Here is a 21,767-nt window from a genome sequence, read left to right on the forward strand (position 1 = left end):
GTTATTTGTTAGTATTTAATAAAAAATAAAAAAAACTGTCTCTGCTCTCGGTTGTCTCTTTTTGAGCAAAGAGGGGAAGACATCTGCTTCCCGCGAGCTGTTGGATGTTATGGATCACAAAGTTGGACTTGCCGTGGAAGTATGCTAAGAAGGTGACGCCGTGAGGCCATCTCGATGAGTGTTATCTTTCTGGCCATAGCCCTCCAGCTCATGCTTCAATTTCTTCCTGATCACCATACAGAGATCGAGTAGAAATGGAAGAGACCGTTTTTCTTACATATCCATCGATTCCAGCATACGATTATGCAATCCTCTCACGTGAGATTGAGTTCTCTGTTTTTCCCCCGAGCACTCCAGCATTATTAACATAAATCGAGTTGATGACTCTCAAACATATGGTTTTGGGATGCACCATTCCATCTATGAGCAACAACACGACACTAATTGGCTCATGAAACATACCCAACTAACCAATCATGATCAAGCACAAACACTGATAGGTCCACCTGTTTGGGTAATGCCAGCCAATCATACTGGGTCTATTCCTCACTCTGCTACATTCAGCAATCCATCATTGAATCCTATTAGACCAGTAGCATCTTGTAGCAACTTTTCATTTTATGCTGGTCTTAGTACACAATGTAAGTACAGAAGAGTCAAGTTTTAAATAGGAAAAATAACTCTTTAGTTATTTTTGAACAAGATGCTACTGATCTAAAAGGACACAACTGAGGTGACTGGAGGTGATCCGTGGTTCAGTTACTGATGTTGTCCTCAGCTCTGGAAGACATGCGATGGGAGCCCTGAGAGAAGTTGAGTGCCAGAGAATCTCATTTATCCAGAGAATTTTTATCCCTCTTCCATTCCATCTTCTGTGTCCACCACTGCAGCCCGCAGATCCCACTGACAGATAGGGCAGAGCCCAGGAAGAGCTCAGAGTCCTCCTGATACTAACCTGGGAGTGAAACTCATACTGGCCCACTCAGATTGACGGCTGGCCCACCCAGTCGGAACAGATACAAAATCATGCATACGTGACAATACTAATCACTTAAACATGTACAAGAAATTAAGTTACTGTAGAGCGAAAACTTTTTCATATAATTCCCTTACTGCAAAAGCGGATCAATAAGCTTAGTAGTACTGTGTAGCCAATCACATTATGTTGGGGGCATGGGGAGGTGAGTTTACATCAGACATCTTTAATTAAATAAATAAATGAATAAAAACAAGAACAGAACCTGAAAGCTGTTACTTCTACGGCCCTGTCCGAACAGAGCTAAAGAGTAAAAATGTGTTTTCAGAGTAGATTTAAACATGTCCAATGAAGATGCAGACCCCACATGATAAGGAAAAACATTCCAAAGCTCGGGCCCAGCCACAGAAAAAGCCCGGTCACCCTTTAATTTGTAACGACTTCGTGACACATTTAAAAGCAAGTGATTTGAAGATCTAAGTGACCTAGCAGGACAGTATGGCACAATAAGATCACAAATATACCTTGGTGCACAGCCAGACAATGCCTTTTAAACAAACATAAGGATCTTAACATCAATTCTAAACTTAATGGGAAGACAGTGAAGGGATGCCAAAACAGGAGAAATATGATCCCTCTTTCTAGACACAATCAAAAGTCTTTCAGCAACATTTTGAACAATTTGTAATCGAGATGTGAAGATTGAAGAAGACTACAATAAAGACAGTTGCAATAATCGTATCGTTATGTTACAAAAGCATGAATTGCAACTTCTAAGTCTTTGCTTGAAAGAATATTCTTCAACTTTGCAATAGATCTTAAATGGAAAAAGCTAAGAATAACCGCACTTATCTGTTTATCAATGAGTAGTGAAGAGTCAACGATCACTCCAAGGTTTTTGATTTGTTTGCATAGTGCATACATTTGTTGAGAGAAGACCTAACTGTGCTTTCAGAGCAGGAGAGGAATCTGCCGGACAACCGAGAATTAAAACCTCTGTTTTATCCTCATTTAATTGCAAAAAATTATTTGTCATCCACCTCTTGATGTCATCTACACATTCCAATAACACATCAAATGAAACAGTGGTGTTTCTTACTGGAATGTAAAGCTGAGAATCATTTGCATAACAGTAATATAAAATTTTGTACTTCTGAAAAATGAGGGCCAAGGGCAGCATATAAAGGGAAAACAATAAAGGTCCCAAAATAGATCCCTGGGGCACACCAAACAAAACAGGTGCAGATGACGAGGAACAATTTCCTAAATTAACAGAAAAAGTCCTCTTTCCTGGGTAGGATGCAAACCACTTTAGTAGAGTGCCCTTGACACCAACCATATATTCTAGTCATTCAAGAAGAATTGTGTGGTCAATGGTATCAAATGCAGGGCTCAGGTCTAACAAAACCAACACAACACAAGAGTCTAAATCTAGAGCAAGCAAGCTATGTAATGATCTAAAGCCAGATTGGAACATGTCCAAAATGTTAAAATAATTCAAATAAAATTGGAGCTGTGAAAAAACTACTTTCTCTAAAAGCTTAGAGATGAAAGGCAGTTTAGAGATCGCCGATAGTTACTGAACATTTCTTGATCAAGTTGAGTTTTTTTCAACATAGGTTGTACAATTGCATGTTTAAAACTAGCTAGAACGACACCTTTGGCTAAAGAACTGTTTATGATAACAGTTACCATATGACTAATGGTAGAAAAAACATCCTTAAAAGGACGAGCTGGGATAATATTTAGCTTAGAACCAGAACACTTCATAGTGGAGATTATATCAGCTAGCTGAGTAGGAGAGACAGGTTTAAAGTTAGACAGACAACTCATAGGACAAGGCAATTGCAAGTGACATGGTTTGGATGGAACAATAGAGCTTCTAATATCTTTTTTTTTTTTGAGTGAAGCTGTGTACTCTGTCCGCCTCTGGATTGAATTATCATTGGTCGTATTCTGGTGCCCTAAGATAAATGTCAAGGTTTATAAAAAAAAAAAATCATCATGCAGGAAGGATGAATGCATTTGTTAGTTCGGGCCTATTCCGAAACTGACATCATATTTAGGTGTGCTTGCAAAGTGTGTATAAAGTTTAAAGAGTTAGTTCACCCAAAAATCAAGATGATGTCATTAATAACTCACCCTCATGTCGTTCCAAACCCGTGAGACCTCCGTTCACCTTCGTAACACAGTTTAAGATATTTTAGACTTAGTCTGAGAGCTCTCAGTCCTTCCATTGAAACTGTGCACTGTATACTGTCCATGTCCAGAAAGGTAAGAAAAACATCTTCAAAGTAGTTTGTGACATCAGAGAGTCAGTTAGAATATTTTGAAGCATCGAAAATACATTTTGGTACAAAAATAGCAAAAACTATGACTTTATTCAGCATTGTCTTCTCTTCTGTGTCTGTTGTGAGATGTCAAGGCATCCTGTGGAAGAACAGCACTCAGAAAACTGTTCAGAAACTGCAGAAAGTTACGTCAATTTGATAATTGACAACACAGTTCCAAAAGCAATGACTATGGATGAAGTACGACGTGAAACGGGAAAAGACTCCATCTTGCACACACTTGAAGCAGACCATGTCAGACGTAGAACACGCATAGCTAAAAGCGTTTCATAACCTGAGACATGAGCTCACGGTCAATACATCACAGGACATTGTCCTCAGGGTAAACAGACTTGTTTTCCCTACCTCTCTGTATCAAAAAGCCATCCAACTTGCGCATGTAGGACACATGGCCATCGTGAAGACTAAACAGCTGATAAGAGAAAAGGAATGGTTCCCTGGTATCGATACAGAAGTGGAGAAAGCTGTCCATTCCATGTCAAGCGGCCACACTCCAACATCATATAGAACCCCTTAAGATGTCCAAACTGCCAGTAGAGCCATGGCTGGAAGTCTCAGTGGGTTTTACTGGTCCTTTTCCATCTGGTGATGATTTGTTAGTAGTAGTTAATGATCACTCCAGATATCCAGAACTGGAGATAGTCAAGTCTACAGCAGCCAGTGCTGTGATTCCCAAACTTGACAAGATATTCTCAACTTTCGGCATACCCAAAATAGTCAAAACCGATAATGGCCCAACATTCAATATTCATTCCTTTGCAGATTTCAGTTTGTACCTTGGTTTCAAACACAGAAAAGTAACTCCATACTGGCCTAAAGAAAACGGAGAAGTTGAGCGGTTCATGCAAACACTCAAAAAGACAGTCATGACCACAAATGCAGAAGGCAAACCATGGAAGCAGTGCCTGTATAGTTTCCTGAGAAATTACAGAGCAACCCCACATGGAACCACCCAAAAGTCTCCAGCAGAACTACTATTCGGAAGAAAGATCAGTACCACACTACCTTCAAACCCACAGGTCAGACAAAAAAACTGACCTTAGCGATACAGACCACATTGCAAAACAAAGAATTAAAAGACATGCAGATCTTCAAAACAGAGCGAAATTCTCCAGGATCAAAGAGGGTGACACTGTACTCTGCCGACAACCCGTGACAGGAAAGCTGACAACTCCGTTTGAGACAAAACCATACAAAGTGATCAAGGTCAAAGGGTCGATGGTGACAGCAAGTCGCTCTGAAAGATGCATTACAAGAAATTTGTCATTTTACAAACAACTTTCATCTCATCTCACAGTTGAGAAGAATGAAATCTCTGATGACGAAGATGACATCAGAGCACAAGCATCAGATTCAGATGTGTTCCAGGAAAATGTGCCACAAGGCACACGGGACACAACCACCAATCTGAGACACTCTGAACTTTCAAATACCCCTCAATATTCCCTTAGACCAAATCGCAGGGCACCAAGATATCTGATTAATGAAATGTGAAATGGTGTTTACTCAGTATGCTATTACTTGCAGTTCATAAGCACTGATTTGATTTGTTGAACATTTCTGTCCTCAGGATTTAACAGTGGTAGCTTGAGATAATATACAGACTTTAATCTTAGTTTGTCTATCAGTTTGTTTGATTATATAGAATGTAATCTGCAATTTAAGGTTCTGTGTTTCAAGCATGTTCTCGTTCTACAATAAGAGAGGGATGTAGTGTTTGTATGTAGTCCTGTTCCATGTTTTATGTTCAACAATAGAACTGTGATGTAAACACATACTCACGGAAAAAAAAGAAAACAAGAAGCTAAGCCTGTGTGATTGCCAGGGGGCAATAAAACAGCCTAAGAAAGTAAACTACATAAAAACGCTTCCTGTCTCAATGATCTTTTCTTATATCAAAGAGATGCTACACGCCCAAATGTTCACACAAAGAAAGAAGGCATAACTTTTATTCTTACTGTTGCTGTAGGCACCATGTTGTGGAGATGCTGTGTTGTGAAAATAAAGCTATTTTTTTTCTTTAGAAATCAGTGCTTAAGTTGTATTTACAACACAGAACAGTTCAACCCAAATATTCAGATGTGTGCAGCGCTTTGCCGTAGTCTGTTGTAATGCCGTAATCTGTTTCTATAAAGTGTGGCAGTTCCAACTTTGCAAGGACAGTCTGGTGCTTCTGACTCACAGTCTATAAGAAGGTTTTCATATGTAAAGGATTTGCCAATGATGATAGCGCTTGTTGTTTGTTGCTTCTCCGATCACAAATGCAGACATGGATTTATGTTTATGCAGCGTGATATGCAACGCAACGTATGAAAACACAGTATAAGTCATTATACAGTAATTATGTCCCCACTGGATGCAGCAAAAGCTACGTTTGAAATGGGTTTTATTGATTTTGTGTCATCGAGCCGGGACACAAAGCATGAAAGTATGTTAAGGTGCCTAACATTTACATCACATGCTTGAGGCATTTGGCCAATCACAATGCACTGGATAGCTGGCCAATCAGCGTACACCTCATTTTTCAGAACGATGAGCTTTGTAAAAATCAAAGCATTTCAGAAAGGCAGCGCAGAGAGGAGAAACAATAATGTACAGTATGTGGAAAATGTTTTTTTTTGTTTGTTTGTTTTTTTTACCTTAAACCACATAAACACATTGTATTACACAAAATAATGTTCTTTTTAGCAACATCATAACCCCGTTCAAGAAAAAAATTCAGCTACCTCGATGGATTTAGATAAGATTGAGGTCTGGAGACTGGCTAATCCACTCCATGACCTAATTCGCTTCTTCTTGAGCCACTCCTTTGTTGCCTTGGTTGTATGTTTCGGGTCACTGTCATGCTGGAAGACCTATCCATGACCCATCTTCAGTGTTCTGGCTAAGGGAAGGAGGTTCTTGTCCAAGATTTGTCCAAGAAAAACAGTCACATGACCCCTTTAAAACAGCATTAAACAGTCCTCTGTACATGATGTTGCATATTAAACTCTCATTCAGAAGTTCCAACACCGGAAGTTATCTTTTTTCCATGCAAGATGTATGTCTGTGCATTAAAAAAGAAAGAAAAAGACTCATAAAACTGAAAACCTGAAAAGCTTGAAGGCTTTTACATCATACAGTACTACATAACTATAGTTATTTGCAAAAAGCATTTTTTACTCATTCTTATGTTGTTCCAAACTCATTTATTTTTTGAGAGGAGCATGTGATAAATGATTATCTGTAAAAATGTCCACCAGAGAGGATGCTGGCTGAAATATTCTAAGAGTTAAAATGTGTTTAATTGACACTTTAAACCAGCTGTAAAATAAGGCATAGATAAGAGGATTCACAGCTGAGTTTATATAAAAGGTCCAGGTTAAAAATGTCATTGTAGTAGATGGAATTTCTGTGGTTTCTGTAAGAGTACAGATATAGTATGGAATCCAGCAAAACAGATAAACAATCACAATGATTCCTAATGTCAGAGCAGCTTTACTCTCTGACTTTCTCCTCACTGAAACCATTACACCTTTTTCTCCCTTCAATGAATTTATAACTTTCACTTGTTGTTGTGCAACATAAAATATCCTCAGATATACAGTGATTATGACAGTACAAGGATATAAGAAGGAAATGGTCAAATCACTGAATCGCCAAGCAGGACTAAACATGACAATACATTGGCCATAACACAATGTTATGTGTAAGGCATTAAAATATCCATTACTAACTGCATACGCAACACTATAACTTGAAGACCAAAACCAGCAGAAAAAGATGCTTATTAAAGTTTTAGTTGTGGTAATTTTCTGTGGGTACAGTAAAGGGTGACACACGGCCATGAATCGATCAATGGCAATTAAAATTAAACTACTGATTGATGCTGTTATAAGTACTCCCATGATTAACATAAACAGTCCGCAGAAAGTGTCTTCAAAGTACCAACAGGTCTCAATCAACCTGATAGCCTCTACAGGCATCACAATAAGTCCCATAAACAGGTCAGCCACAGCTAGAGACAGAATGAGCAGGTTTGTTGGAGTGTGAAGCTTCTTGAAGTGAGAGATGGAGATTATCACCAGTAGGTTCAGAAACACAGTCCAGACTGACAGAAATGAAAAAAACACATACATGATATTGTATTCATGGTTTGAGCGTTTTTCCTTGATACATGATGAGTTGATGGCAGGAAAGCAGTATTGAGTCTCATTATCCTCTTTCTCATTAGCCATGAGTGAGTCTCCTCTTGTTAGGAGTTTGTTCTGCTCTCCTTACTGTGCTTTCATTTATAGTGTCTAGGTCAGACTGACCAACCCATCTACCGCCCACTCTGATGCAATATAATGACAAAATTATTCTCATACTTAGTCTCAATTTTCAGGATACATAGCCTAAACATAACTGAAAAAATAAAACAAACCAAGACCTACTTTTTCATTTGTTTCAAATATAGTGACTTTTAAAATGGAAAAATATAAATCAGAACTCTTCATATATATATATATATATATATATATATATATATATATATATATATATATATATATATATATATATATATATATATATATATATATATATGAAGAGTTCAGATGCAAAAGCCTCTAAGTGCCATCTGAAATTTTCATCTAAAATTTATATTTTATCAAGCTTCTATGCTTAGGTACTTTATATATATATTTAGGTGAACTATCCCTCTAAACAAATAAGCAGATAGTAAGGAATTAGTTTTATTTAGGATCCTCTCACTGTCCATGGCCCAGTTCCCCAAAGCGTTCTTATCGCTAAGTAGTTCTTAACCTATTCCTTAACCTCTCTCTTAACTTTATGGCATGATTCCCGACACGTTCGTACGCTAAGTATATCTTCTGTAAGTCATACTTTCGTAAGGTTGGTCTGGATTACGAATGGTCCAGAGTCTGGATCATTCGTAAGCTCTCTCTTAGGGTTGTTTGAGCTCAAGAGGTACTGTACTGCGGTTTTTAGAAACCAGCGCAGCGAAGTACAAGTCAAACTATGGTACGTTGACAATGTTTTGGCTCAACAATGATTCTATTTTATTTTTTAAGACTCATAATAAATTATGTTCGCAATGGATACAGGCCTATTTATCAAGTTGACTTTTTGTGGTAGTAATTAGCCTAGGCTTTTTCGTAATGTAATTAAAGCGAATTGATAATCGTTTTTTTGATAATTAAAATCTGGCAAACAATTTGGCTCTAAATGGCTAAGATCTATAAATAGGTAAGCATGGTGGTGTCCAGTAAGCGACCAACTATGGCAGCGATCCAACGTGTCTTTCTATTGAATCAAAGACGGAGCCGGACGCGGAGCCGTTTAGCTCATGTGATTTTTTTTATTCTGCGAAATTTAAGCCCTTTTGACATTTTGCCTGACGTGGCTATATTAAAAAAAATTCGCCTCCCAAGACAGCTCATTATGGAGCGACTGGACCTTCTCAGACCTGCGCTTGCCAGGCAAACGCGGTGGAATTTTCTTTAAGCCCTGAAGCCCAGCGCTAATTTATTCATTTTTTTTTTGCTACAGAGAGATTCATCGAGGTCATGGGAGAAGGCTACGGCCTAATCAAGACCTCTGTATGGAGGTGCGTCCACACTGTCACCAACGGCCTTCTGCGCCATGCCGGGGATTACATCCTGGTGGATGGCACACTCATCCCTATCGCCAATCCATCAGTGACTGATCAGGCGTAGGCTACTTATCGCGAAAGGGAGACGCGGCCATACAGATCAGATCATTACCACATTAAACAGAAGTAACTGCAGCTGCTTGTCAATCAATTCTGATTGTAAAGTACCTTACCATTAATATAAAAGTGTATTATATAATTTTTTATAAGTCGTTAAACCCATGTCAAGAAGCGGCACAAGTGGCACAACGGGATGGATGATTAGCGAGGGATACCCGGTTCGCCTAACCGTCACAACATATCGTGTAAACATATTACTGACCATTTGATTATTTAATGTATAGTCTAAATTTTACTGATAACATAAACTATGTTAAAATAAATGTTACTGTAATAATTTGAGGAATGTTTCATTTGCATAAAGCATGTTGTCTTTCTTAACGCTGTACTGCACCATCGCGTGAAGTGGAAAATCGATTCATGAGCAATCGATGCCAACTAATTCAGCACCCTCACTTTGGAGAGCGCTCTTGTAACGTCGGAAGTAAGAGGCAGCGTGCTAAGAAGCTTCCTAAGGGACACTTCGGGGAACACACTTAGGAACATAAACAACTTTGGTAAGATATATCTTTCGAGGTCTTCTTAGCACGCTAAGAGCGAGCGTTATTGGGAAACTGGGCCCATGACTCTGATCATCTAGGTTGTTATGCAGCAAATATATGCATACAAATCATACTAGAACAGTTATCCCAGCTAGCAGAGTAATCATAGGTGTAATTCATGTTCCACAAACATTTAATAAGCATTTGATCATTTCACTGTGAAACTCTACAACAAAATAAATAAAATTACATGAGCTAATGATTTGGGCCCGGTTTCCCGATAACGAACCTAGAAGTGTAGAAAACTGAATCCAGAAACTTTGAAACAGAAAAAAAAACTAAAAGAAAAGAAATTGCGGAATAAAATAAAACTCAATTTGGGTAAAATATTTAACTAATTTCATAGGGCCCTAACAATGACCTCAGTTTCCATGACCTGTGTAGCTTTAAAAAAAAAAAAAAAGTAAATGTAAAGTAAACTTGTTACCTGTATCCAGATTCAATGTTTCAAGACCATCTAAAAATATCTGCTCAGTAATTCTTGTTAGAGAAACTAGGCTGGGCTCTATGTTAGAGAAGTTAAATAAGTTAAATATCTAGAAGCACTACTGGGAAAACAAGGATCAGGAAAAGCTTAACAACTGTCCAATAAAATGGTCATGTAACACTAATCTTTAGGTATGCAACCAGTTTATCTCTTTTGATGTTAGCGCATGTTTAAAAAACTTCCCTCTAGGACAGCAGAAAAAAAAAAATTCTCTGGGCTCAACAGAGAAGTCTTTCACTTAAATTAAAGATTGTCACCATTTGAACATTACAAAAACTACTACAGTTTTTTCATAAGATGTCTGTCATTCAGCAGCAAAGTGATTTTTCACACCACAATTCTTCAGCATTTGCACAATAAAGCAGAACAAAAAAAAAAAAAAAAAACTATTAAAAGACCCTGAAAATATCCATGAAGACACCATATTTTTACACTGTTATATGCACTAATGCTATTCAGCTGCATAATTCTTAATGTTAAACAAGATTTGTCCTTGCATCAGTTTTCTACTCTGAGTTATTAAATTCTTAGAAGCTTCTTTAGATGATATTAACCATTTGAAATCCTCAGATCTGTCAAACTGATCTAGTCTTCAGACACCCTACCTAAACATTTCAAAACCATATGTGCTACTTAGAGATTATTTTCCCCAAAGAAGATTACAAAAGAACCTAAACTGTTCTGTTTGGAAACAGATGAACTTAAGACTATTTCACCCAAAAATTAAATAAAAAATATGATTTACCCAACCTGTATCCATTTCTTTCTGTTGTGGAAAAAAAAAATATTTTAAGGAATATGGAGATATTTTGTATTCCATAGAAAAGTCATAACATTTAAAAAACAGCATGAGGGTGAATACATTCTTATGTGTGCTTTAAAGAGGGTTTACAGTCGTGTAACACCATAAGATTAGCATAAAATCATTTCTCTTGCATGAACAGGTTGAAGTATTCTGAAGAAGGTTCAAATATTTTCAGAGTCAAAATGTATTTTGCTGATATTCGGAACCATCTATAAAACATTGCATAAATAAGTGGATTCAAGCATGAATTAATACATAAAATCCAATACATTATATTAATTACCAGAGTGTCACCTGTGTCTTGCCCAAGCATAAGAGAAGCTATATAATATGGTATCCAGCAAAGAAGATAAACCATGACAACAATCCCTAAGGTTCTTGCTGCCTTTTTTTCTGATTTGGCTTTTTTGTCTGAGAGTGAATTTATATGCTCAGCTTGATGTTTTGCTATGAAGCAGATTTTCATATATAAAGAAATGATTATACAACACGGTGTTACTAAAGTAACTATGATATCAGTTATGATATATCCAAACTTAATAAAAAGCATACATTTTCCAACATATGTATCATTTTTCTCTGGATAGGCTATAGACTCATACAAAATAAAAAAAGAATACATGCAGGAAAATACCCAGTTTACAACAATAGAAAGAACTGCTCTGTTAATATTGACTCTTGCTGGATATCGCAAAGGGTCATTTACAGCAATGTAACGATCCACAGATATAATAATCAAATTACCAAGAGATGCCGTAACAACCACACAGAAAAGAATAAGAAATATTGAACAAAATATTTCTCCAAAGTACCAACATGGCTCAATCAATTTGATGCCTTGTACTGGCGTGAGAATCAGTCCCACGATCAGATCAGCCACTGCCAGAGAGAAGATCAGCACATTGGTTGGAGTGTGGAGCTCTTTGAAGTGAGCAATGGAAATGATCACCAACAAGTTCAGAAACACAGTAAATACTGATATTGTAGAAATGAATATGTAAACAATAATGTACTCTGCTCCAGGTTTTATGTTTCTGGTACAAGACAAATTGTTATTTGGAAAGCAGAATTGAATTGATTCATTGTCCGTATTTGTCGCTCCCCAGATAGACATTTTGGTGATAACACAATATGGAGTTGACTCTGTGCTTCATCAGAGAACTATTCCAAATCTGTTTGAGGATGCTTGTCAGTTTGGCCTCCTGCGTTCATCACTGACATGACCCTGTTTTATACTTGCAAAAAGAGTAGCGACTACCCACTCAGAATGAGATTTCATTATTCACTTTTTGACCCACCTACTATTTAAATATTCATAGACTGTATTAATCTGATTCATAGTTTTGAATTGGTAAAACTAATCTAATAATATTTTCAAGACATAGAATAGCTCAGAGCTTCTTTTGTAGTTAAATTTTACGAATTGTATCTGACCCACAGTAGGTTTGACATAAGTTACCATTAGAACAACTTGCCTACATTCAAACATTTATGTACGTTAATACACAAAACATTAAAAGCTAGAAGTGTTAGACATTAAATAGTTTTGACCTTTAAATTCCTTGGAAATTCATTTGACAAGTTGGATTAGCACATAATTATTGTCATATCATTATCGTATTTTGCATTACGATCATACATTCATCAAACCAAAGCAAATATACAAACAAAAATATGAGTTCATGAACACAAACAATCTCTAGAGCTGCTCTGAGAGTCACTTTATGAGGATTTTACTATAACTCTGGTCATATGATATACAGACAGAAAGCTAAAGGCTTTCACAGAAACCTGTAAAATAACATTTCCATTTAACTTGAAGAATCTGTGATAAAAAAACATTACTTTATCTAGTATAACATCTATTAATAAAATTATTAACACTTTCTATGAAACCTGTATTAATAATACATTATAAGGGTATTCTTATGGCATTATAATTTATACATAATACACTATAAAAACCTTATAATACATTTGATCAACTAATGAATAATCATAACAACAATTATAATAAATCAAAATAATTACATATTTGTGGTTATAAGTTTAAGAGTATGATTATTTATAACTCAATGAACACCATATTAAATCTACTTCATTTACAGTATAATGAACAGTATAATGAATGAGTTCTCCTTGAACTGTCACCTTATCATGGTGGAGAGGTTTGAGTACCCGAATGATCCTGGGAGCTATGTTGTCTGGGGCTATATGCTCCTGGTAGGGTCTCCCAAGGCAAACAGGTCCTTGGTGACGGGCCAGACTAAGAACAGTTCACAAACCCCTCATGTTAACATTTACATCAAGGACCGAGACGTCGCCCGGCATGGCGCAGCCGAGGCCCCACCCTGGAGCCAGGCCCGGGGTTGGGGCTCGTATGCGAGCGCCTGGTGGCCGGGCCTTCCCCCATGGGGCCCGGCCGGGCTCAGCCCAGAGGAGTGACGTGGGGCCGCCCTCCTGTGGGCTCACCACCTGCAGGAGGGAGCGTAAGGGGCCGGTGCATAGAGGATCGGGCGACAGTCGAAGGCGAGACCCCCGACGACCCGATCTCTGGACATGGAATCTGGCTTTAGGGACGTGGAATGTCACCTTGTTGGCGGGGAAGGAGCCTGAGCTTGTGCAGGAGGTCGAGAGGTACCGACTAGAGATAGTCGGGCTCACCTCCACGCACAGCTTGGGCTCTGGAACCACACTTCTTGAGAGAGGCTGGACTCTCTACCACTCTGGAGTTGCCCATGGTGAGAGGCGGAGGGCTGGAGTGGGTTTGCTTATAGCCCGCCAGCTCAGCCGCCATGTGTTGGGGTTCACCCCGGTGAACGAGAGGGTCGCTTCCCTGCGCCTTCGAGTCGGGGATAGGTCTCTCACTGTCGTTTGTGCCTACGGGCCGAACGGCAGTGCGGACTACCCGGCCCTTTTGGAGTCTCTGGGAGGGGTGCTGGAAAGTGCTCTGACTGGAGACTCCGTCGTTCTACTGGGGGACTTCAATGCTCACGTGGGCAGTGACAGTGACACCTGGAGGGGCGTGATTGGGAGGAACGGCCCCCCTGACCTGAACCCGAGCGGTGTTCTGTTATTGGATTTCTGTGTATTGAGTCCGAGTGGACCATGTTCTCCACCTCCATTGTCACTGCGGCTGCTCGGAGCTGTGGCCATAAGGTCTCCGGTGCCTGTCGAGGCGGCAATCCCCGAACCCGGTGGTGGACACCGGAAGTAAGGGATGCCGTCAAGCTGAAGAAGGAGTCCTATCAGGCCTGGATGGCTTGTGGGACTCCAGAGGCAGCTGACAGGTACCGGCAGGCCAAGCGGACTGCAGCCCGGGTAGTCGTGGAGGCAAAATATCGGGCCTGGGAGGAGTTTGGTGAGGCCATGGAGAAAGACTATCGGTTGACCTCGAAGAGATTCTGGCAAACTGTTCGACGCCTCAGGAGGGGGAAGCTGTGCCCTACCAACACTGTTTACAGTGGAGATGGGCACCTGTTGACCTCAACTGGGGATATCGTCGGGCAGTGGAAGGAATACTTCGAGGATCTCCTCAATCCCACCGACTTGTGTTCCGTTGAGGAAGCAGTAGCTGGGGACTCGGAGGAGGAATCATCCATCACCCAGGCTGAAGTCATCGAGGTAGTTAAAAAGCTCCTCGGTGGCAAGGCGGAACACTGGACCAGCTCTATACCCTTTACAGGGTGCTGGAGGGTTCATGGGAGTTTGCCCAACCAGTCCACATGTGTTTTGTGGATTTGGAGAAGGCATTCGACCGTGTTCCTCGCGACATCCTGTGGAGGGTGCTCTGGGAGTATGGGGTCGGCGGCCCCCTGCTTAGGGCTGTTCGGTCCCTATACGACCGGAGCAAGAGCTTGGTTCGCATTGCCGGCAGTAAGTCAGACCTGTTCCCAGTGCATGTTGGACTCCGGCAGGGCTGCCCTTTGTCACCGGTTCTGTTCATAATTTTTATGGACAGAATTTCTAGGCGCAGCCAAGGGCCAGAGAGTGTCCGGTTTGGGGACCATGCGATTTCGTCGCTGCTTTTTGCAGATGATGTTGTCGTGTTGGCCTCCTCAGACCAGGACCTTCAGCGTGCATTGGGACGGTTTGCAGCCGAGTGTGAAGCGGTTGGGATGAGAATCAGCACCTCCAAGTCCGAGGCCATGGTTCTCAGTCGGAAAAGGGTGGATTGCCCACTTCAGGTTGGTGGAGAGTTCCTGCCTCAAGTGGAGGAGTTCAGGTATCTTGGGGTCTTGTTCACGAGTGAGGGAAGGATGGAACGTGAGACTGACAGACGGATCGGTGCAGCTTCTGCAGTAATGCGGTCGCTGTACCGGTCTTTCGTGGTGAAGAAGGAGCTGAGCTGTAAGGCAAAGCTCTCGATTTACTGGTCAATCTACGTTCCTACTCTCACCTATGGTCATAAGCTGTGGGTCATGACCGAAAGGACAAGATCCCGGATACAGGCGGGCGAAATGAGCTTTCTCCATCGGGTGGCTGGGCGCTCCCTTAGAGATAGGGTGAGAAGCTTGGTCACTCTGTAGGAGCTCAGAGTAGAGCCGTTGCTCCTCCACATCGAGAGGAGCCAGCTGAGGTGGCTCGGGCATCTATTTCGGATGCCTCCTGGACGCCTTCCCAGGGAGGTGTTCCAGGCACGTCTAGGACCTAGGACACGCTGGAGGGACTATGTCTCCCGGCTGGCCTGGGAACGCCTCGGGGTCCCCCCTGAGGAGCTGGAAGAAATGGCTAGGGAGAGGGAAGTCTGGGTGTCTCTGCTTAGACTGTTGCCCCCGCGACCCGGCCCCGGATTAAGCGGAAGATGATGGATGGATGGATGGATGAACTGTATCATATTTTGACATTGTTTATTTAAATCTCTTAACAGTATCTTACTACAGCTTGTGAGTGCCAACTTTGCAACTAAATGCCAACTAACTCTCATTTAGAGTATTATTGTGCTCAAGAATGGTAGAATCTAGCATGGTAGAATAAGTTGATGTACTTGCAAAGATGTTTATAGTCAGATTATCTGTTGGTTGACCATCAAAATAAAGTGTTAGCATATATTTAAGGTAGCAGACATACTAATACTCTAATGACATGATACATACATACCCTATTCCAAAAAAGTTGGGACACTGTACAAATTGTGAGTAAAAAAGAAATGGAATCATTTACAAATCTCATAAACTTATATTTTATTCAAAATAGAATATAGATAAAATATCAAATGTTGATAGTGAGACCGTTTGAAATGTCATGCCAAATATAAGCTCATTTTTGATTTCATGAGAGCTACTCATTCCAAAAAAGTTGGGACAGGTGGCAATAAGAGCAATTGCAATAATAAAAGTTAAATCTGCACATAAGGAACAGCTAGAGGACCAATTTGGAACTTATTAGGTCAATCGGCATCATGATTGGGTATAAAAAGAGCCTCTCAGAGTGGCAGTGTCTCTCAGAAGTCAAGATGGGCAGAGGATCACCAACTCCCCCAATGATGAGGAGAAAAATAGTGAAGCAATATTAGAAAGGAGTTTCTCAGAGAAAAATTGCAAAGATTTTGAAGTTATCTTCATCTACAGTGCATAATATCATCCAAAGATTCAGAGAATCTGGAACAATCTCTGTGCGTAAGGGTCAAGGCCGGAAAACCAGACTGGATGCCCGTAATCTTCGGTCCCTTAGATGGAACTGCATCACATACAGGAATACTACTGTAATGGGAATCACAACATGGGCTCAGGAATACTTCCAGAAAACATTGTCAGTGAACACAATCCATTGTGCCATTTGCCGTTGCTGGCTAAAACTCTATAGGTCATAAAAGAAGCCATATCTAAACATGATCCAAAAGCGCAGGTGTTTTCTCTGGGCCAACGCTCATTTAAAATAAACTGTGGCGAAGTGGAAAACTATTCTGTGGTCAGACGAATCAACGTTCGAAGTTCTTTTTGAAAAACTGGGACGCCATGTCATCCGGACTAAAGAGGACAAGGACAATCCAAGTTGATATCAGCGCTCAGTTCAGAAGCCTGCATCTCTGGTGGTATGGGGTTGCATGAGTGCGTGTGGCATGGGCAGCTTACACATCTGGAAAGGCACCATCAATGCTGAAAGGTATATCCAAGTTCTAGAAAAATATATGCTCCCATCCAGACGTCATCTCTTTCAGGGAAGACCTTGCATTTTGCAACATGACAATGCCAGACCACATACTGCATCAATTACAATATCATGTTAGTGTAGAAGTAGGATCCGGGTACTGAAATGGCCAGCCTGCAGTTAATATCTTTCACCCGTAGAAAACATTTGGTGCATAATAAAGAGGAACATGCGACAAAGAAGACCTAAGACAGTTGAGCGACTAGAAACCTGTATTAGACAAGAATGGGAAAACATTCCTGTTCCTGAACTTGAGCAACTTGTCTCCTCAGTCCCGAGACGTTTGTAGACTGTTATAAAAAGAAGAGGGGATCCAACACAGTGGTAAACATGGCCTTGTTCCAACTTTTTTTAGATGTGTTGATGTCATGAAATTTGAGATCAACTTATTTTTCCCTTAAAATTAGACATTTTCTCAGTTTAAACATTTGATATGTCATTTATGTTGTATTCAGAATAAAATATTACAATTTGAAACTTCCACATCATTGCATTCTGTTTTATTCACAATTTGTACAGTGTCCCAACTTTTTTGGAATCGGGTTTGTAGTTGCAGAGTTACTTATCAACAGCTGTCTAAAGGGTACCATCAAAATAATCAAACTGGTATTACAATAAAAATAGTTCAAAGCAAGTGTGTCTTATTACACATTCAACTGATCTTATATCTGATCTTATGGCTGTTTGAGAGAATTTTTATGATTATTATTATTACGATTACTACTACTTATAAGTGGTCTTTGCTTTAGGTAAAGTAGCAGCAGAAAAATGGCAAGATATGAGACTTATAATACATTATAACTATGAGAAATATAACAAATTGTAAAAGTGGATGCAACTTGTTCATTGTGTTATAAAAAATCATACTCTTAAAAGCTATAACCACAAATAAGTAAATATTACAATATATTAAAACGGTTCTTATGAATATTCATGAGATGATACAACATATAATTATTTATATATATATATATATATATATATATATATATATATATATATATATATATATATATATATATATATATAATGCATTATGTATTCATTATAATTTCTTAAGAATACCCTTATAATGTATTATAAACACAGGCTTCATAAAATGGGTAACCAACATGATTTTTAAAGGAATATTTACCAGAATTTATTTAGCAGAAAAAAAAGAAGAAAAAAAATTCAAAGGGCCTTAAAAAAATTATTTTTGTAAAACTTAATATATCCCTGTTTAGTAATGTAAGTTTCATGATTTAAATTATAATACATGTTTTCTGATTAATACAATTTAATTTAACCATTACAACAGAGTCTATAATGTAAGTTCCTGTGGCTCAGTGGTAGATTGTGGGTACAAATTCTCAGCGAACACACATACTCTAGTAAACAAATGTCTAGCTTCAATGCACTGTAAGTTGCTTTGGATAAAAGTGTCTGCTAAATGCATAAATGTAAATGTAGAAAACTGAATCCAGAAAAAAATGTAAACTCAATTTGGTGAAAAAAAAAAAAGTCAAATCGATTTCATTGGGACCTTCAATGACCTCAGTTTCCATGACCTGTGTACCTTTAAAAAAGAAAATGTAAAGTAATCTGGCCAACTAGATCCAGATTCAATGTTTACAGCACCACCTATTGAAAGAAAATCTGCTCAGTAATTCTTGTTAGACAAACTAAACTGGGCTCTTTTAATGAATAGCCCGCCAGAGCTGTATGTTAGAGAAGTTACATATCTAGTGGCACTACTGGGAAAACAGGGAACATGAAAAGCTTAATAATGGTCCAAAATAATCGTCATATATAACTCACACGAATCTTTAGTTATTTCATCCCGTTTATCTCTTTTGTTGGCATCGCATGTTTAAAGAACTTCCTTCTAGGGCAGCAGAAAAAAAGGTTGCACTTTATTTTACAGTACGTGTATTAACATGTACTTATAGTGTACTTACAGTGTATTTAAGAAAGTTCTGGTAATACAAGGTAACTACATGGGTTAGGGTTAGGTTTAGGGGTAGGTTCAGGGTTAGTACCTAGTTATTACATAGTTATTGTAATTACTATAATAAGTACATAGTATGTACATGAGGAACAGGACTGTAAAATAAAGTGCTACCGAATAAAAAATGCTAAGATCTCAACAGTAAGAAATGTCACTTAAATTAAAGATCATCTCTGATGCACCATTTGAACATTACAAAATTTACTGCATTTTTTCATCAGACAACATCTATTACTCAGTAGGAAAGTCCTCACCACAGTTCTTCAGGATTTGAACAATAAAGCAGACCAAAAAAAAAAAAAAAAAAACTTTTAAAAGACCCTGAAAATGTCCATGAAGACATTATATTTTTATACTGTAATATGCACTAATGCTATTCAGCAGCATAATTCTTAATGTCTAAACAAGATTTGTCCTTGCATCAGTTTTCCACTCTGAGTTAATAAATTCTTAGAAGCTTCTTTAGATGATATTAATAATTTGAAATCCTCAGATCTGTCACACTGATCTAGTCATTAGACACCCTACCTAAACATTTCAAAACCATATGTGCTACTTAGAGATTATTTTTCCCAATGAAGATGACAAAAGAACCTAAACTATTCTGTTTGGAAAAAGATGAAGTTAATTAAAAAGCTGATATGATTTACCAAACTATATGTCATTTCAAACCTGTATGCATTTCTTTCTTTTGTGGAAAAAAAAAATATATGTATATTTTAAGGAATGCAGAGATATTTTTTAAAACATGTGTACATGAGTACATTCTTATGTGTGCTTTAAAGAGAGTTTACAGTAGTGTAACACCATAAGATTAGCATAAAATCATTTCTCTTGCATGAACAGGTTGAAGTATTCTGAAGAAGGTTCAAATATTTTCAGAGTCAAAATGTATTTTGCTGATATTCGGAACCATCTATAAAACATTGCATAAATAAGTGGATTAAAGCATGAATTCATGCATAAAATCCAATACATTATATTAATTACCAGAGTGTCACCTGTGTCTTGCCCAAGCGTAAGAGAAGCTATATAATATGGTATCCAACAAAGAAGATAAACCATGACAACAATCCCTAAGGTTCTTGCAGCCTTTTTTTCTGATTTGGCTTTTTTGTCTGAGAGTGAATTTATATGCTCAGCTTGATGTTTTGCTATGAAGCAGATTTTCATATATAAAGAAATGATTATACAACACGGTGTTACTAAAGTAACTATGATGTCAGTTATGATATATCCGAACTTAATAAAAAGTATACATTCTCCAACATATGTATCATTTTTCTCTGGATAGGCTATAGACTCATACAAAATAAAAAAAGAATACATGCAGGAAAATACCCAGTTTACAACAATAGAAAGAACTGCTCTGTTAATATTGACTCTTGCTGGATATCGCAAAGGGTCATTCACAGCGATGTAACGATCCACAGATATAATAATCAAATTACCAAGAGATGCGGTAACTACCACACAGAAAAGAATAAGAAATATTGAACAAAATATTTCTCCAAAGTACCAACATGGCTCAATTAATCTGATGCCTTTTACTGGTGTAAGAATCAGTCCCACGATCAGATCAGCCACTGCCAGAGAGAAGATCAGCACATTGGTTGGAGTGTGGAGCTGTTTGAAGTGAGCGATGGAAATGATCACCAACAAGTTCAGAAACACAGTAAATACTGATATTGTAGAAATGAATATGTAAACAATAATGTACTCTGCTCCAGGTTTTAAGTTTCTGGTGCAAGACAAATTGTTATTTGGAAAGCAGAATTGAATTGATTCATTGTCCGTATGTGTCGCTCCCCAGATAGACATTTTGATGATCACACAATATAGAGTTGACTCTGTGCTTCATCAGAGAACTATTCCAAATCTGTTTAAAGATGCTTGTCAGTTTGGTCTCCTGCGCTCATCACTGACATGACCCTGTTTTATACTTGCAAAAAGAGTAGCGACTACCCACTCAGAATGAGATTTGATTATTCACTTTTTGACCCACCTACTTTTTATATATTCATAGATTGGATTAATCAGATTAATAGTTTTGAATTAGTAAAACTCTTTGTCATTGGAAAAGTTGGATTTGCACAAAATCATAGTCACGTCATTATTGTACATTTTGCATTACGATCATACAAACAAAAATATGAGTACATGAACACAAACAATCTCTAGAGCTGCTCTGAGAGTCACTTTATGAGGATTTTACTATTTATTTTGAGTAAAACTATCGTCATATGATATACAGACAGAAACCTAAAGGTTTTCACGGCAACCTAATAATTAGGGGTGCATCGATAAAGATCGGCCGGTCATTAGCAGTTTAACAGATCAGTAACAGCTGCTCTATGTGAATCAGCACCTGATGCAATTTTCAGCTGATTAGAGAACCGTTTTTACTGACAAGATGCGCATTAAAGATCGGCCGATCTTTTTCGTGCACCACTACTAATTATAACCTCAAAATAACAGTTCAGTTTAACTTGAAGAATGTTACTGTATGTAGTACAGCTTCTACTTATAAAATTATTAACATTTTCTATGAAGCCCATATTTATAATAAGGGTATTCTTAAGGCATTTTAATGAATACATAATACATTATAAAAAAAACGTATAATATGTTATATCAACTCATGAATAATCATAACAACCATTATAATACATCATATAATACATCTGGAGCTGAACACTCTCAAAACTGTG

The 21,767-nt window shown here is 38.4% G+C and overlaps 2 protein-coding genes and 1 pseudogene across 2 annotated transcripts; all 3 read right to left on the reverse strand.

Annotated features, from left to right (window-relative positions):
• Positions 1-6,515: 6,515 nt before the first annotated feature.
• On the reverse strand, positions 6,516-7,598 carry LOC127966128 (trace amine-associated receptor 13c-like; annotated as a pseudogene).
• A 3,436-nt stretch (positions 7,599-11,034) lies between these two features.
• LOC127966217 (trace amine-associated receptor 13c-like) lies at positions 11,035-12,030 on the reverse strand. Its single transcript, XM_052567057.1, has one exon. The coding sequence runs from the start codon at positions 12,028-12,030 to the stop codon at positions 11,035-11,037; it is 996 nt and encodes a 331-aa protein (XP_052423017.1).
• A 7,851-nt stretch (positions 12,031-19,881) lies between these two features.
• LOC127966155 (trace amine-associated receptor 13c-like) lies at positions 19,882-20,877 on the reverse strand. Its single transcript, XM_052566976.1, has one exon. It carries the CDS (start codon positions 20,875-20,877, stop codon positions 19,882-19,884), a length of 996 nt encoding a protein of 331 aa, XP_052422936.1.
• Between the last annotated feature and the right edge of the window lie 890 nt (positions 20,878-21,767).

The sequence above is a fragment of the Carassius gibelio genome, chromosome B10, assembly GCF_023724105.1.
Source record: "Carassius gibelio isolate Cgi1373 ecotype wild population from Czech Republic chromosome B10, carGib1.2-hapl.c, whole genome shotgun sequence".
Classification (NCBI taxonomy): domain Eukaryota; kingdom Metazoa; phylum Chordata; class Actinopteri; order Cypriniformes; family Cyprinidae; genus Carassius; species Carassius gibelio.

Bases quoted from the DNA above. Each gene is read 5' to 3' on its own strand.
- LOC127966155 (XM_052566976.1), bottom strand. From the start codon at position 20,877: ATGTCTATCTGGGGAGCGACACATACGGACAATGAATCAATTCAATTC.
- LOC127966217 (XM_052567057.1), bottom strand. From the start codon at position 12,030: ATGTCTATCTGGGGAGCGACAAATACGGACAATGAATCAATTCAATTC.